General features: G+C 41.3%; 1 protein-coding gene across 5 annotated transcripts in view; it reads right to left on the bottom strand.

Moving 5' to 3' along the window:
* SCML2 (Scm polycomb group protein like 2) overlaps positions 1-18,838 on the bottom strand; it is a 72,935-nt gene extending 54,097 nt beyond the window's left edge. For 4 of the 5 annotated variants that reach the window (XM_063182866.1, XM_063182875.1, XM_063182880.1 and 1 more), the window contains exons 1-2: positions 18,045-18,162; positions 5,311-5,418 (exon numbers count right to left, since the gene is read on the bottom strand). In XM_063182866.1, the coding sequence (XP_063038936.1) occupies positions 5,311-5,332 (22 nt within the window). In that variant the 5' untranslated portion in view covers positions 5,333-5,418; positions 18,045-18,162. Of the gene's footprint in view, positions 1-5,310; positions 5,419-18,044; positions 18,163-18,760 lie in introns of those variants that run through there. The other variant, XM_063182871.1, reaches the window with a different exon arrangement.
* Positions 18,839-19,087: the final 249 nt, after the last annotated feature.

Genomic DNA, 19,087 nt, shown 5'->3' with positions numbered 1-19,087 from the left:
GGAGAGCTAGGCAGCTATAATGCAGAAGACTGAGAGAGACAGTTCCACTCATTCCTTTTAAAATACATTGTTTGGTGACCTGCTTTTGACACTCCTGGACTTGAGTGCAATTCAAACACAATATTGACCTCACAACAAAAATGCAAGCACATTCTCAGATCTAAAAATCTTTTTTGTTTTTACCAAGATCTGCATGGGAGAGTAACTCTCTTGGTCTGCAAATGCCTCACTACTGGGAATGGGGCTGCTCCTCTAGTGAGGCTTGTGCCTAGCTCACACCTTGGGTTACCCCACTGAGCCTGAACTGGTACAGGTGAATGGAAGGCTCACTTTTACTGAAGATTGCATTAGTAGTCAATTATTAGTAGCTGTATTCACTTGCTTTTAAGTCTACAGCTACTGATTGGCTTGCTCTTGAAAGCAAAGCACTCCTGACCTAGAATGCAAAGCATTTGGTGACAGAAACACTTGAAATACAATGAGTTGTTCTGCAGAAAAGACTAAGCCCTAACAGTGTTTCTTTTCTGTAAGTGAAGCATTTCATGAAACATACTGACAAGCAACATGTGGTGTTCAGCACTTCCATCTCACATCTTTCATTATCAGGAAATTGCCACATAATGCAAGAGCTGAGTCATGACAAGCCTCTGCCACCCGACCAAAATCCTGCCCTACCACTCAGTGAGGAGAGGCTAAGCCATGCACATGGCTCTGTGCTTGGCAGGCTGTGATGCTGCTTGGTCAGAGCACAGCAGTGGCCAGGGCACCCTTGGGGGTGGACAGGCAGGGTCTCACCATCCAGAGCCACCCCATCACCCTGCCCAGGAGCTCCTGGGGGGTGGCCCTGGGGGCAGCCCCAGCGCTGGGGGCCATCCCAGGAGACAGGCTGGGGCTGGCATGGGCCATGGGGCCAGGGCTGGGGTGATCTGGGGACTGGCCCTGCTGCAGCACCACTGGGGCAGGGGCTGACATGAGGTCCTGGGCAGGGCAGGTGGAGGCCCCAGGGGAGTCAGGGTCATTAAAGCCCATGAGTGTACTCAGGATCATAACACCTTCCAAGAATAATCCAGACTTCACAGTCCTACAAAATCAATGCACAGCTTACATAACTGCTCAAAATACACTGCAAAAATACCACCCTTTTCTCCTAAAGCAGACACAGGCAGAACTCCAAGTCCTTTGAAAAAGAAAAAAAAATGCTATGTTTACATCTTGACTTAATCTTCTTTCTTGACTTACATGCTCTTTCCTTCAGAAGAAGTTTGCTTTGGAAAATTTTCTATTATATAGATCCCTGAAAAAAAAAATGCTAACGAAGGTCAGCTTCAGATGGAATGCTGAAATTATTTGAGACAGGGCCTACAGAACTCTAACCCCAGTACCTCCTCAGCAGTAGGGCTCTAACCCATACAAGTAGATACCCTACAACTACCTGAGGGAATCTCAGAAGGGATAATGCTAAAAGTAGTTCAGTAACACTGAAAAGATGCAAGGCTAATGTTCAACTTCTCCATCCTATATCCTATGAAAATATATTTCATCCAGCCTCTTTGGGCTTGAGCTGAATGCAGATAATTTTCTACTGGCAGGACCTTTTGCCACATTTTATAACCTTGGTCAGTATTTCCCACAAACAGTCATGGTACTAAGGCAGACATCAGGCTGTCAGCTTGCAGAACAAGTAACTTCCCGATCTGACTATGTCCAAAAAAGAAATCAATAAGTCTCTTATGTGGAACTCCACTGAAAGAAGAGAATTAATAACTGCTTCCTGCAAACACCCAGAGCTTGAAAGGAGAGAGTCATGCAAGTATCTACCAAACAGTGTCAGATTAAAAACAAGATGACAGCTTTTCATGATGAGAGACATCAAGAACAGGTGAAAGAATGTGAAAAACTGCAGCCTGGACACCACATGTGATCTTGCTGACAATCACCACATGAATTATTTATTCCCTATACCAGCTAGCTTTAGTGCCTCTTTCAAAAATATCACAGCAAATATGAAAGTTGAAACAAAACACTCTCAGCAATGTATTTTTCTTATCAGCCATTAGAAAACTACAAGAAGAGATTATTATATTAATAAGTGGATTTCTCAATAGCATTTTAAACAACTATTTCATTTGAGGTGGAGGCATTTTCATTCACAGGAAACACAAAGCACTGTCACTACCACTTGTTTTTGATGGTAGGAAATCTCCTCTTTAAACACATAAATAAATCTCACCCAGCATATGCAGAAGCATCCAAGAATAAGCCTGAATAAAAGCAAGATTGTTTTCAAAGGATCTCCTTCCTTTTATGCATTCCAACCTTCATCAGTGGGAAGCTGGGAATACCATTACAAAGCTGGAGTGTTTTGTCTAAACAGATGCACAGCTACTAGCAGGAAGAATTTCCAACCTGTTTCCACATCAGAAACCCTGTATCTATCTATTGCCACCCCAGAAAACCTTCCCCAGTCTGTATTTCACAGTCACTATTCACAGTCTATACTGCCCAGCCTTATTCAGGTGTGCTTTTTCCAATGTTGGCAGTTAGGCTGGATAAAAAATTATGGTTTATTTTCAAAAAAACTATAAAGAAAGTAATATTTTATTAAAAACCAATTTTCTAAATATTAAATCTTTTATAAACACATGGAGCTTTTTAATGCATGCCAATCTATAATGGAAATTTTAATATTCTCTATTTTAATAAATTTAGTTTCCAAAGGTCACAGAAAAAAAATTTAGACAGAAGGCTATTATTCAAATCACTGGGCTGAAAAGAAGATGATTCTCTCTGCACATGATCCTCAGCTTGGTCAAACTTTGAAGTCAAACCTCAAAAAATGAGGCAATGAATGGCATAATATGTACCAGTAAATAAATGTACATGTACAAAGAGTATTTTCTTTTCATCCCATTGCACATTCAGCTCCTAGCCACATTCAATGGCTAATTCCTTGAAACCTGAAAAATTGACTTGAAAATAGGAACTCTATTTTATGTTGGAGACAGAAGAGACTTATTAGTCCTACAGTCTTGAAGCTCATGGTAACAAAAAAAAAAATAGGTCAGCTTAATTCATCATCTATCTTCCCCTGTCCATTTCTAAAGGGAAAAGTTTCAGTTTATTTCTCAATGTAAAACACAGTATGTGTTAGATCATTGGCCAAAACAAGAGCTAGAATCAAATTTTGCTTTATCAAATGTACTTAATCAAATGCTACTAAGTTCTCTAAAAGAACAGTGAAGAACAGGATAACTATTTCAAAAAATGTTTTGAAAATAAAGTATTACATATAAGTACATAGCATTTATATATTTGCTATGTATCTATACATATTTAGCCTATACCATGTAAAGGTTAAATACCCTATGAAAAATTTCTTTCCTTTAGAGCAGCAAGATAAGAGTACAGCATACACTAAAATTTTAAAAGCAACATATTCTATTGTTCACCAATAATTTATTTTCTAGAGTGCACTTCATAAGCTAAAAGTTTAGATCCAAGCCAAGATTAGAGTAAGATTATTTAACACAGTGCTTTCTGCTTACTGATTCAAAACTGTGTTTACATTACTCCCACCCTATCTGTAACCACAGAATTTTGCTGATAAGATTACTCAACAGAAGACAGGCAAGAGCAACCACATCTATCACTTAAGAAATTAGAGACAAAGGGGGAAAAAAAAGGACAAAGCTATCCTGACTGACTTGTGAATACCAAATAAAAAAAATAATCAGAGAAGGCAAGAGAAAGCTCTGGGCAAAGATAATCCTGGTGACCAACGTGTACTTGCTCTTATAAGCTCCCATACCGAACTCCTGTTTCTTGCCTGAGAAGCTTTAAAACCTTGCAACTTCTTTCTAGAAGACTTAACCTTTCAGCAAACTAGATGATTGTTTTGTGAAGTGATGGCAAATCATGTCTTTTAACAGCAATAATTTTCATCCCAGAAGAGTGGGCTACATGCATGTCCTGTCTTCTAAGACTTATTAGTTGCTCGTCGTGCAGGGTGGGGAAAGTGAAGTTCACAGTCACGCTTTCAAGACTCCTGCAGCCATCCCTCAGCCATCTTGATGTCCTCAACTCTTCTGGGTCCTCAGAACATGGCAGGATACCACTCTTCTCAAACAAACCCCTTGTCTTTTCCTGATGTATGTGAAATATCTTTGGATGACAAAGACTTTTGCTCTTCCCATGCCACACAGTTACTCACCCTGAAATGAAGTTTACTAAAACAAGCCCAAGACTTACCATTGCTCAGGAAGGGGCCTTCTTCTCACTCCCCACTACACAGGGTTGTGAGCACCTTTCCCCAAGCCTCACTGCACACAGCTGAGGATATCCAGACAGAGTGAATATGAAAATTTCTCCTTTCCTTTCTTTTTGTGCTTCCCTAGTGGGATTCTTACCTTATCTACATGGAACAGCCAGTCTCTTTCACTATATTTAGACAACAGCCATGCAGAAAACCTACAAAAGAAGGGGTCAGACTTCCTCCATAAACTCCTGGTGCAACAATTAAATGGATGACTCCTGCCATTACCGAAAATCTATTCTAGCAAAAGACAATTATTTACCAAGGGAACACACAAGCACATAAAGCAGCTTGGGGTGAAGGTGGCAAGCCCAAGGAAAGTACAAAAGTGCTAGCAGCCTTTTATGGAGGACAACTACCAATCTGGAAGCTTCCAATGCAGCCACAACATGGTTTCAGAGAGTGAATCTTTTGCTCTTCATATTTGTTTTTGTTTCATCAGCTCAAACACTCTTGTTTCTTCTTAAGTCTCACTCTCTATTTTAGCTCTGAGCTCACAATTAACATCTGCAAACATGACACAGCAGAAATCACACCTTTGTGGTACACCATGTACTTGTGGATGAATTTCTTTTAAAATGTTCATTTTATCTTCAAAGACAGTTGCTAATGCCATTCATTGTGATAAAATTTGATTCTTTGTTCTACTTAGTTATTATCCTGCTAAATTATAGGCAACTCCAGAATAAAGCTCTACATTTTATTTAATAGCATATCTAGACACATTCCTCAATTTCAGAGTGCAGTAATGATTTCAAGGCTGTCACAGGACAGAATTCTTTTCATTAAACTTGTGGAACTCAAGACAGCCAAATTCAGCATATGTATTCTAAAACAATGTGAAGTTTGAACTTACCTGTATTCAGAAGATATCACAAACTGTCTTCCTTAATCTAACAGTATGGCAAATTGTCATGTTATATTCCACCAGATCCAAAAAAACAATTTAACAGGTTCCCCACTTTCTTTCCTCTTGGATTAAAGCTACCAGGCCTTACCTTTCGCTGCTGTTCTCCCCATGGTAACACTTCTGTGATCTCCCCTCTCACAATAAAAAGGCTGAAGTTGAAAGACCAGTTAATTCTTCCTTTCAGCACAACAGTTTCCTGTGGAGCAATAATACAACAAGTTAGGGGGGGAGGTTGTTGTTGGCATTTGGGTTTTCTTTTTTTGGAAAGGATGATTTTTTTGTATTGGTATATAATTATCTTGCTGGTTTTAAATTGCAAGTGTTTAACTATCTGTAGGAGAGTAGTGTGGAAACAACAGTTAAATAAAAGCAGCAAAAATACCGAATGCAAACTTTCATTTCCTTGTTTTAGACAGTTCATTCTCTAACGATTTGCATTTTCTGTGGATTTCTAAAACAAAGAAAGATATAAAATGTGCTTTATTCCTTTTCACCCCCAAGAAATATTACTGAAAAATGGAAGACTCTTCATACATAACTTACTCACCCTGCCTCACTTGCACAGAGTTAAACAATCATCAACTTCAATACCTCTGGGTAAAACACATTATCTTGCACAACTACAGCTGAAGAGGGAACAAAACACTAATGTGAAAAATCTGTACAAGGCCTCAGTGCTCAGTGATAGCCCAGCCCTATGATTTGTAACAGACTCGTAACAGCACACAGAGAAGTGTTAGGGAAATGCTAACTGCAGATAAAAGCACTGAGCCACATTCTTGTAGGGTTTGGAAACTGGAAGGGACAGATTGGTTAAACTAGTGTAAAACAGCAAAAACAAGCTTTCTTTTTTGTGTGTGTTAACTGTGATTTTCTACTCCAGCATCTAGTATTTTGAACTTAGACTGTGTTCAAGTCAAACTCATTTCTAGCATCTAGCCTTGAAGCAACAAAGCCAGCAAGTTTACTATCCTTCTCCATTAACTTTTCAAGTAATAATGGGTAAATACATTCAAATTTCTGAATTATGTTCTTGGATAATTTCCTTTCAAGCAACTTTCATGAGGTTTAAAGCTGACATCACTGAAAACTTGAGGAGTTTTTCGAATTTAAATATGTGCATACTCCTGCCATGAATAATTTTGTCAAAGGTAACATTTTTAGAAGCTACATCTTTCCATTGTGACATAAAAGAAGTAACAGTTGAAAATAGTTGGAATTTCTTGACTCTTCTACTCACATGCAAAAAAGAAAATTAAAATAATCATATATCACATATAAAAAGAGAAGTATCATACAGCTGAGTATTTTCCTGAAACTGTGATCCTTTTCTGAAACTTCAAGAAACTTCAAAGCACTATGATGATGGACTGGATGATGAAAACTTTATACAGTGCAAGAACATGGCTAAAGCTAATTAAAAGTTTTTTTAAATGTCAGTGACTGATGAATTTATTTCACGTGTGTGTTTCTGTGAACATGTTGGACAGTTATTACAAAAACTCAAGACTGAGACTTGAAAGGAGTTATAAATAAAACTTGAGTACTACCATAAAATAAGCAGGTTTTGCTACACAATAGCATTCATAGCATAAGTGATCATCAAGATTAAGAATAGAAATCCTTTTAAGCCATCAAATAAATTTGAAATACTTTATACTTTCACAGACTCCCCCAAAAATTCAAAGCTTTTCCACTGCAAGTAATAAATCAGGGAAGGTGATGCAGAGTCAAAGTAACTGTTTTTACAGATTACTTTAGAACAGCGAATGGTTTTTATCTTTTTGTTCCAAGTACCAGATTGCACTTGGTGCAGTAATAAAGATTCCAACCCTGCAGTGATAGTCATCAAGTTTAGCACAACCGGAGCGTCTGTGAGAACATAAAAAGGATTCCAGCTTTTCATTAGCTTGTGTTGTACCAGATAGGCTGTTTTACAGCATGCCCACCAGCCTGTTAAAAATATAAGACAACTGAAAGTTCTGAAAGAGCTGTTTGAAATGAGGCAAATCCCACTGCAGGAACACAATATATTACTGTTTCGAAGAGGTGCTACTTAGAACTCAGTTACACCTAAGGATTCAATTTAAAGCTGCTATTAAATTAGCCCATTGATTGTACTGTTTGTCACAGAAAACATTCAAGAACAGCATTTCTGAGCCCCTATCTAACAACCACTACATGTTGCTGAACCACAGCAAACTTAAAACCAGTTCCTTCAAACACAGGGCAGGGTCAACCTGAAACAAAGTGCAACTTATTCTGCAGGGGCAGATGTAGGAACTATTTTCCATCACCTCACATACTTAAGTGGCAAACCCTAAGCAAGGCAGTTGTGTCCTTTGCTAACCAGGGCAGAGTCCCTTGTGTCACACTCACCATCCCCAGCCTGGCTCAACCCACAGCACACCCAACACAGAAAAGAAGAAAAGCACCAGCAAACACAGGGAAAACACCTCCAGGCACATTCTGGTAAAATTACACAGCAAGGACGGATCTCAAGATTCTTGAGATCTACACGTGCCTTGGCAAGCAAGCTGAATAAGAAAGATGGGGCTAAGAAATTAATAGAGCAGCTTCTAGAAATAAAGGGAAAAATGAAACAAAACAAGGTCAGGAATATATGAGCAAACAAAGAAATGCAATGGCAAGGCTGAAGTGCAATGGCAGTAGAGTGCACAAAACAACAGAATGAAAACCAAAGTTATAAAGACTGAGATGAGCACAGAGGTTGTCAGTCGCAGACAGAAAATGAACAAAGTATTTAAGGGACTGTCAGGACAGAATCCAGTGAGAAACCATTTGCTGCAAATTAAGGAAAAAGCAATAGGGGGAAAAAATCCACAAACCTAGGATACTATTGGATTAATCATCAAAATGTCTTCAATCCAAAGAGCACTCAAAGGATATCCACACTCCTGAAGTGTATTATTTACATCCCTTATGTCTCAATTCATCCTGTAAACTGAGTTTTAGTCTTACCTGATTTGCATCCCTTACTTGAATTCCTTTTTAAAAAATCTGACAGAAGGCATTTATCTGCCTTTAATTCCTTACTGAAGTTTTTATTGTTAATCCCCAAATCACTTGTACTAGGCACCTCCCACTGTGCAAGCCCTTTGTCAGAAAGCATTATATTAGTAGACAAGCCTAAGTCTTTACCTTCTCTGCATTGCTAGTACATAACACCAGGTGTCAGAAAACAGGGTGGAAAACATTTTTCCTGCCTAACTTTTCTCTTTCTGTTTTGGAAGAATTATTCAAAGGGCATGCATTGCTGCATTTCCAAGAAGGTAGCATTCTACAGAAAATGTCAAAATTGTTCCTTCTTTTGCCTGCCATGCATCTCCATTACCCTTCTGTTAGCCAGGCATTCAAGTAAACCAAATGTCCTGAAAAAAAATATGTTTGCATATCTAGGGCTTCCCAGTGCAAGTTTATCTTGACAGCATGCCTGCTCATAAAAACACACAACAGAACTATGGAGATAAATGTAACATTTAAAAGAAGCCTAAGCAAAGAGGAGACTGTGGGTTCAGTCTGCACAAAGAAGATTCAGGTTCTTCTCTCAATGACTCTGCATCTAAGGCAGGACAAGAGCCAGCAATTTTAGAGCCCGTTAGCTTTTTTGACCCTACCAGTGGTACAGATGCAGTAACTTAGACCTCACCATTGGCATCTTCATGGGTGGGACAGTCATCAATGGGCAATCTCTGCTGGATAAGGACTGAGACTATTCTTTTACACAGACACACTGCACTGAGGAGGAATCTAACAAAACAGCCACTTGGAAGCACCAATGAAGTTCTCAGTTTTAGCCTGAAATAAAGGCAGACATTTTCAGGCTTAATGTGAACAAGGGGTTGTATTTGCCCCCTTTTTATTCTACAAATGCTTCAAGATTAAAATTCCATATGCAAGGGTGAAAAAGAATTACACATAGTTCAAACAGCAAAACCAGTTACAGACAGAAAATAGGTACAGTGTAAGCTAAGAAATACTTCCCCCTGCCAATGCTGTCATTTGTACAAGTCCTACATTTGCTTTCCCCATTAGCATTCATGCACTATTACATTTAGAAACACAAGAGACATCAGCTCCAACTGCTGGCCACGCTCCCTGCTCCTCTCCTCCCTGCTGTCTGCCTCTGCCAGTGCTGCAGAGCCCTCCAAGGAAAGGAAGGACCCCCCCATGTGCAGCCTCCCCATGGACACAGCTCCCACTCCAGGCTCCACACACGGGGAATGAGCACCTACAGGCTCCAGTCACCTCCCAAACCAGCGTGACCCAACTGCATTACTTCACAGCCATCCTTCATGAAGCTGGAACATCTTTTCCTTAAACCTAATCATCTGTCTACTCATCTGTTGTCTCTTAAATAAAACCCTACTTCATACCATTTCTGAAAGTCTTTAAGGGGCTGAAAAGAGGCAAACAAGGAGAGTAAAACTTAAAAGGATTTTTAAAATAATATACAGTATTAAATAAAATTTGCAATACTTAAAAATCATTTTCCAGCAAACTGCCCAGCATATAGACTCATCCAGTATACTTGAAGACACAACAGCATGCTTCCTTGTTTCTGTAATAGAGATAGTCAGTCTACCTCAGTGCACACTGTGGCATCATTATGGAAAAGTAAGATCTCAAAGGCTAAAGGAAGAAAAAATTGCACAAATGTATCAGAACTTTAGAAAATGTAACAAAAGCCTCCTATTTATAAACTCAGTATTATTTAGCATTACACATTTATGACTTTGAACCAAACATTAAAAACCAGGTATTCTTTCATTTATGCACACAAATACATAATCAGTCGGTGTTCTGACAAGAAATTTGATCCGAGTTGGAATCTCTTTAAGTACACATTCTTTGTATTAAAAAAAAAAACCAACCAAAAAAGTTAAATTCTTTCAAGGAAAGGAAATTAAACTTCTACATTTTCATACAGCTCAACTTTCAATAAAGTGATATATCTGAATACCTCCTCTAGTCACTAAAAGCAAAGCTAGACAGATAGACTTTAATGAAATTCACAGGCTTTCAAACCAGCAAATATTAACTAGCCATATATATCATTACAACAACTAAGCTTGAGTATTTCTTAAGTTGTTAAAGAAAGCCCGTGGGTACTTAGTGCTTTACAAATATATTTTTGTAATGTCATTTTCTTTAACATCAAGCAGAAATTTTCTTCACTTGCAAAACTGCTCGCTAAGTCACCAGTGGTGTAGCGCTCACTATTTATGAAGTGATTAGCATAAACAAACTTTTAAGCTGTCAGCAGTAAAATATTGCCTGTAAATGTTCTGCTCTCTCTCCAGGTAAGTTTACGACCTGCTTTAGAATATGAGCAACTGCAATTACAGTAAGTCATACATTTCAAGAATGCAAAACTCTCTCTGAGCTCTCAAACACTATTAAGTGTGTTATTCAGTAAAGAATTGCATATTTTAAAAAGAAACATTAACATGATTGAGACCAAAGATTTGTCCCAAAAAATCCTGAAACAAGAAATAATACTTGTACATGAGAACATCAGAGAAGTAAGGTCTCCAAATTAAACAGCACAACTTGTATTAATGCACAACAGAAACAATTAATGTCATGCAGATACAACATTTACTAAATTGACAGTAATTTTTAAAATTGCAGTTTAGAGCTGCTCGATGGCTACCAAGAAAAATGAAAAAGCTTTTCTCCTCCTTCCCTCCCTCCCTCCCCATCCTGCTTTGAAAGTCAGAAGATGTGGGGCTGTAAAAACCTGAAAAAGGAAACGGTATGTGTGAAGTCAGCAGTTCAGCAAAGCGGCTGGCCATTAACAGCTTTAAATATTCCTAAAATGCCAATCTTCCCACATGAAAGGGTATTTCAACGTTATATTAAAATAAATAGAAATTTTATTTATTAAAATAAATTTTAAAACATAGCTTACGTTTCTATCTTAAACAAACCTGCCAGTTTTAGTAGTTTACTAGTACATATTTACAGTAACACAAGATTTTGACAATTTGTTTAAGCTTTTTGGTGAATTCAGCACACTGAAACCTCTGTGCTATTTTCTACTTCCCTCTTCAAGCCTGGGGTACTCTTCCTGAAAACATTCATCATCATTATTCAACCTGGCTTTGTCCACATACCTAACTCAATTTTTTTTTCATAAAGTAAACTAATTAAATTGTGGAAAAAAACACAACCAAACCTGTGTGATTAGCACTAAGAGCTACATACCTGCATGAAATTGTCTTTACACTCAGATACATCTCCTCTGTCTTCAGCTCAGCCTCCCTTACAGAAGAGAGGTCTCAAACTATTCCTTCTGCAAGGCACTGAGCTTACTTTTAGCACAGTGTAAATACAGCAGGCAAAGCAGAAAAGAAATTGCTGTTGCAAATATAGCAAGTGCTAAAGAACTCTATACAGCTTTTCTGCACTTGTCTTCAGCAGACAAGAAGCAACAGCAGCAGTCAGTGTGCAATGCATAAGGGAACTAGGGAGAAAAAGACAAACAGAGGCCCAATGGCAGAAAGGGAATTTTTTACCCTTTTAGGCAACTTTGGCTTCCTCCCTTCTACACTGCCTTCACACTGGAAAAGGACGGGAAAAGCTTGGTTCAGCTACGATCCAACAGAGCTCTGTCCACACAGCACACAGCCAGCAAATCCACCGCCTAAGTCCAGATTTTTTATTTACAACAGAGTATCCAGATAAACACATCTACTTTTAGTCTGATGAAGAAATATACAGCAGTCAAATAGAATGCACAATTTTTTTTTTTCATTGAAGGCATGGAGAAGAGCCTTGGGACATTTCTGCACAGGATCTGACTGCTGTCAGCACCCCAGGTGAAGCTACAGAACAACGTGTTTCTCTCCTCTCGCTTTTCCTCAACACCAGCAGCAACACACTTCGGCTACCATCCTCTTCCAGTGCATAAAATTCCTTTTCTCTCTCCCTCTTGAGAATCCAAACAACATAATGCTGACTGGGACTCCCTGCCACTATATATTAACAAAGACACAATTTGCCTCAACTCATTTTTCTGCTGCAACAGAAAAATGGTGTAGCCTGGCTCATGTAATGGAATAACTACACTGATCCCACATACTGGTGTCCAGTCAGGGAACAAAACCAAACCAACCAGAACTAAACAACCCTCCAGCAATTTCCTGATAGCTCCTCTGTTGAGACAATGTTTCTGCAGAAAAAAAAAAAAAAACCCAGAGAGCTGCTTGCAGTTTCCAGGCAAATGCACTGGACTCACCTGTTGCTGGTGCTCATAGCTGTGCTACTTCCCCAACTCAAAAAGTCCCCTTACACAAGGGATCTTTGTGCAAATGCCACCAAAAATATTTGTCCATCTATTGAACAAACATTATTACTGAATCACAGAATATTGTGAGTTGAAATGGACCCACAAGGATATCAAGGTCCAACTCCTGTCCCTGGACAGGACAACCCCAAGAATCACACCAAATGCCATTCCAAAGGACCATTCAGTGCTGCTAGACATTTCTGCAGCTAACAAAGCACTAACAGGTCATAAAAGACATAACAACTCCTAAATGCTCAAAGGACTAGACAGCTGCAAATACTCAGCTGTACTATTTGCTTCACTCTTCAAAAACAGAAGACAACTAAAGACTAAAAGCATCAGGAAAATTTGCAGCAAATCTGTATCTTTCTTCCCACTTTCTAGGACAACTTTCCAATTGTATTAAAAAAAAACAACACAGAGGTGAAGCAAGCCATAACAAGGCAATCTCCTCCACCTCTTCCTCAGCGTGGCAGCACATCTGTCACTGGTTGTATCTGGCTCAGGCCCAGGACAGTGGCAGAGTATCTCCCTTTCTGGAGACCCCCTTTCTGAAGGCAAGCCCCCCTCTTTCCTCCACTCAGTGCTTATACTATTGAGAACCAGAAACAGTCAGACTAGGTAGTATTTTCCTACAACAAACTGAAAAATAATTACAAACCATATTCAGAGTTTTCCATCTAACCATAACACTGCTTATTTTGGGATTAAAACCAGTTGATATCATCTGACCTTCCCAAAGAAACACTGTCTGCCTCTTTACAGCTCTCCAGTGCAGGGTACACGCACAAGAGACTTGGAAGGGGAAGTGCCATCAAACATGCAGCAGCCCTTTTAATCTCTGAGCCCCTGACAGACATTAGTGACAATAAAGAGTTCCACCAAATTTAGCAGCTCTGATACCCTTTCACATTCCTCCATGCACAAGACTCACTTTTACAAACTGCTCTTTTTAAGTGGGCTTTGAAAAGTGCCCCACAAACTGCACTCCTTCCACTGAACCTGCCTGCATTAATCTCTGCTAGATTCCACACAGTACATAAATAATGGTACATGCTCCATTTTAGGTATGCACCTCATTAAAATGGTGCTACTCTCTTACAGGTTTTATAAACTTCAGCTGCTCCCTGCACTAATGTATGGTAGAGGATGAAAGGCTCAACCTCCTCTTCGCCCTACACTAAAAGGAGTCTCGTGTTACCTTGAGAAGACAACTGACTTCATCCCTTTTATGAAAATTGATGGAAAGGAAAATGATGGAATTCCCTTGGTATCTTAAATAGAATTTGACCTGATTTGTGAAGTGGAAGGCCAAGAATAAAATGATCTAAACAGCACATCTACCTTTAATACAATGTTTTACTTGGGTTTAGATGACAACATACAAATATTAAGAATATAAACCACTTATGGGTTAAAAAAAACCAACAAACAGTAATCAGTCCAAAACACTGCTCATGCTTAAACTGGATACAGCATTATTCTTACAAAGCCAAAAAAGAAAATGTACTTCAGGATTAGTTTGGACATGAGATATCTAAACAGTATTCTACCTGAGAAGCAGAAAGGCTATCACCCTGCTGTAACACATGAAAGAGCACTAAAATCCTGCTAAAGGTGTAGTATTTCAGAAACACTTTGATATAAGGCTCTGCAAGTAATTCAGAAGAGCAGGAAGAGAGCACACCTAAGAACCACAACAAGCACAGCATCAGTATTGCACCAGCTTGGATCCAAACTTGGATCAACCACTACCCAGAAAGCAAGTGCCTTGGTTGAAGTATGAACCAGTCTTGAAAGAAGACTGCTGAAACAAAAGAGGCACGGAACTTAACATCACAAAGAAGAAATCTGTACTTCGTTTAGATCCAAGATAAGAAAATAATGAATTTTTGGTCCTATCCAAAAGACAGAAACTAAAGCTCTTACTTTTTCTGACAGGGATCTTGGGCAGAGAGTTGCTAAGGGCACGTCCACAGCACATCCCTGCAGACACACAGTGCTAAGGGTGTAACACATTACAGACCCTTTACAAATGGTTTCATTGTGTGCACTTATGCCAAATGTCCATCGTATACAACAGAAACTATCAGAGCAAGCCCAAATAAATAAATGTGATAACTTGGGTAACAGAGACAGCTGCTGCTTCCTGAATGGTTATGAGGCAGCTCCTGACCTTCCTCCAGACCTACACCATTATTGACCAAGCAGAGGGACTAACAAGGATGAGATAAAAGTACCTCTGATGGTCATCAGCACCATTTATGCACCACTCACTCTTTGTGTATAGATCTGCCACAGATAAAAGGGGAGCCTGCTCACTGTTGGCTCAGGTACCTGAAGCCACCCTTCCCATCCCAAATGACAGCAATCTACTTGAAGAGATCACAGATACAGAACACAAGTTTTTGGCAATGTGCTCAGTTTACAGAAACACACCTGGACTGAGCAGGGACTCACCAAATGATCTTTGTTGCTCCCAGGAGCGAGGCAGCATTGCTGCTCCAGGGCCAGCACTGCAGCAGGAGCTGGGGGCACACCCTCAGCCCCCACTGCCCACACACAGCAAGTCAGCCAGCAGGTGCATGAGGGTACAAACAAGTACTTACAAAGAAGCATACTCTTAAAAAGCCCTACAGTTCACTTTAGTACTCAACTGCCTCACTTTTCAGTGACTTTACCTCAAACAAATTAATTGCCCCTCCACTTGGACACTGTAAGGAAAGCTGCTTACACACACATTATCAGTCATCATTACAATGCAAAAATAAACTTAACTGCATATAACTGATATTAAAGCTTCCTAACACTTAATTATAGAGCAGTTGGACCTTACAAGAAATCTCCAAAGAAGATGTACAAATTTTCTAGGAAATGCACCCTCATATACCAAAAGCACAAATCACAGTAAAAAAGGATTATTCATCAAATTGTATTTATTTACAAATGTTCTGGAACTTTAAATTTAACATTTCCATTGCTTCTTATTCATCCACTGCTCTATTATGCTTGGACAATTTTATATGGGCTTTTCTGGCCCTTCCCACATGCCAGAAAAATCTCATTCTGAGCAATTTACGTTTCATGTCTTACACTTTCAAGAATACAAACGGTATAGTCCTTTACATTTAAGATTTTAATCTCTGAAAAAGGCAATCAGCACTAAGGCTGGGTGCCTAAGGCTATTTCTTTCAAATGGGAATGAACAGAACTTTAAATGCCCTGCAGATGTGGAGCTCACAAAATTAGTTAACAACCTCCCTTGTCCAGACTCCTTGAAGCAGTGTCCCGGTCCCTACCTGTAATTTCTTCTGTATTTACACTTAAAAATATCACAATAGACTGTCAAATGGTATTTCTAAAGATTTCCTTAAAAGATGAAAAGAATAACTATGTATTTCACTCACTCTTGTTTGACATAGATGTGTGCAGACAAATAAGAAAGCCAGCTGCAGTGTCCTGAACAGTTAATGACAAATGTCATTTCCTGTTAGTGACACTATTTAGTGGCAGTGGATAATTGCTGAAGACTTCATTTGTCCCTGCACATTCACTCAGCAAAGGGAGTAAACAGGACTCACTCACAGCTCACGATCCCATTGGAATATCAAGAAAACAGAAATAGACACCTATGTACATCAGGCACAAGCAGCTTTGTTTGCTTAAAGTTCCTTCACATTCTCTCAAGTAAAGCTGCACTTTAGCACAAATTTTAGACAGGTAATGGAATCAATACTTCCCCAGTAGTAAAAATTTCACACTAGCAAAATGCCTCTTTTGAACTTGGGCAGCTACTCCAGAAAACAATGCCTCTGCCTTACGAGCACACTGTCTGGTCACAGCAACAGCACTCACAGCAAAGGGGGAAAAAGCATCTGTGCATTTAATGTAGGAACACACAAAGTCAAGAGAAAAATATTTTAAAGTACTGCCATTGCTTGTTTCCTAAAATTCCTACATCAAGACTTATATATATAAGTCTGAATGTTAAGAACAATCTAGTTATGTTATGATCTCATATCTACATGGCCTCTAATTGTTGTGAAAGCATTTATGCTTTTACTACAGTACATCATGGAAAGCCTGTATTTGTTTTTGCTGAATCTGAACACTACCACAAGAATACAAAATACCAAGCAACTTGAAAGATATCACACAAATACTGCTACCTATTTACACCAAATAGAAAAACAGAGCACCGACTCCATCAAGTGAGTTTCAAACAAAATTAGTAAACTCTATTTTCACATTCAATACCAGACCATGTTAAAGTTAAAAGCCACATAAACACTTCCCGGTCTCAACCTCTGTTTCACCATACACTGTTTCCTGCAGCTTCCCACTTGCATCACTGTGCAACTTCCCATAAATAAATACTAACAGAAGGGTCACCAATGCACTTCTTTACATCAGATCAAGCAATATCATCCTTAAATAGTACTTACATTTTATGGTACCCTAAGGGAGAAAATCAGCTGCCCCTGCCCCCAAAGCACAGCCTGGCTGTACAAAGAGTTTCTGTGGACACACTGTAAGTGCCAAGGCTCACATGGGCTGTGGGTTGCTGTGGCCTGAGCAGCACTGGATGGTGGCCCGTGGAGAGCACAATGCATCCCCTCCCCTACTTGCTCTGTAACGTTACCGGGACAGCCCAAACCCCAAGGGTAACGCAGCAAACACCTCCCTGCAGCACTGCTCCCATCTGCACCAGTGCTGCAGTCATTGCTGACCCTGCACGACTGCCTCACCAACTGCTTTGCTCTGCCACTTCCAAAGTGTAAGGTGAAGCAGGAATGATCTTAAAATCCAAAGGTTTAAGATTGTTACTCTGTATTATAAAAAATTCATAACCAGTCAAACTTGAAGAGCTGTTTACAAGTCAGACACAGCATGCTCTGAAAACCTACTGTCATATCTACAGAGTCTATGTTTTTTAAATTTTAATCACCTTGTCTCCGTTAGTTAGGATATGCATGAGTCACAAGAAAAGTTTACATTACCAGAACCCAATAAAATATCAGTATTTCCCATTTTCATTAAACTTTTTAGGTCTTAGAATTACTTTTTGCCATCTCTTATAGTCTAACTCATCAGTGAGAAACAGCAAATTACTGCAGGAAAAGACTTCAACTTTAAATTAAATTTTATTAACACTTAAAACATGCTTTCACTCCTAAAGAATAATTCAGCATAAAATTCAACTTGAATATTGATACACACTACAGCACTGTAACGTGTTTATAGGTAAGCCTAGCTAACGAGAACAATGACACACAACACGGCAATAGAACTTTCCATACTTGAACTTCTTTCTTTGAACCATCCAAAATTATGACTCCCCGTGCAAGATACCCCCTCTAAGTCCACAATCAATATATGCCACACACGCAGTTTAACTGTAAAGAAAACGGGAACAGTGCCGCAGTGCATCGCAACCCGACAAGTGCCCCACAACAGGCCATGTCTGGCACCGCGCTGTCTTCAAGCGGCACCCCCAGCCCCCTTACCCAACACAAGCCAGCGCTCGGAATTCAATGATTTTTAACAGGCACCCGGCTGTTCTGGTCCACGCTCGTTCCCCAGTCCCTCACAGCCTCGGCGGTCGGCGGGCAGGGACGATCGGGCGCAGCCCCCGCCGGGAGGACGGGGAGCCACCGCCGCCACCGCGGGGGAGGCAGCGGGGCCGCCCCGGCCAGGGGAGGCGTGTCCTGCTCGGGCTCCTGTCAAACGCCGCCGGCCCCGCCGCTCGTCCCGGAGGCACCGGCGGCTCGGGGACCTCCCGTGCCGCCCTTGCCCACTGGAGCTCCTGCTACCGGGAGTCGCGGCCACCCCCGGACAGAGAGAGGCACGCTGTTAGCGCCGGCAGACAGAGCCGCCCCGCTCCTCTCACCCTCGCAGCTGCGCTCGGACTCGGCCACCCGCGGGTCCCCGCGGGCGGGGTCGGCAGGACCCGCCGCACTCTTAGTTCAGCCCGCAGAAGGAGGGGAGCGGCGCTGGGGCATGGGGCAGCCCCGGCCAGTCCCGGTGCCGCCTCCACCGCAATGTTGTTGCCGAGGAGGGGAACCCTGGACCGGGGCGCCCGGCGGCCACGGCGGGCGGAGGCTGCGGTGCGAGCCCTAGGAGGGGGCGCGACGTCCGCCTCGCCTCCCTTTCTCTCTCCGCTCCTCCCTCCCCTTGCCCGCCACCGCGGGGAGCGGGAAACGCCGCCGCCGCCGCCACTCACCGGCGGGCGGGACGCGGGTCCGGGGCGTCCTGTCAAGCAGCTCCTGCCGCCGCCCGCCTCACGCCGCCGCCATGTTCCGGGGGCACCGCGCATGCCCGGCAGCGGCACCGGGGGCGCGGGGCCTCTCCCCCCGCCGTCCCCCTTCCGCCCGCCGCGGCGGGGGCGGCTCCGGTCGGGGCTGCGCGACCCGCGGGCGTCCCGAGATACCGGCATCCCCTGACGGCCGGAATCCCCAATCCCCGCACTGCCCACCATCCCCGCCTGCATCTCCTCATGGCCGCCATCCCCGCAACCCCCCGGCATCCCCGCACGCCCGGCATCCCCGCA

Source organism: Melospiza melodia, chromosome 2 (genome assembly GCF_035770615.1).
Source record: "Melospiza melodia melodia isolate bMelMel2 chromosome 2, bMelMel2.pri, whole genome shotgun sequence".
NCBI classification, from domain to species: domain Eukaryota; kingdom Metazoa; phylum Chordata; class Aves; order Passeriformes; family Passerellidae; genus Melospiza; species Melospiza melodia.
The sequence above is the reverse complement of the archived record's forward strand: the minus strand, read 5'-3'. Positions and strand labels throughout refer to the sequence as shown.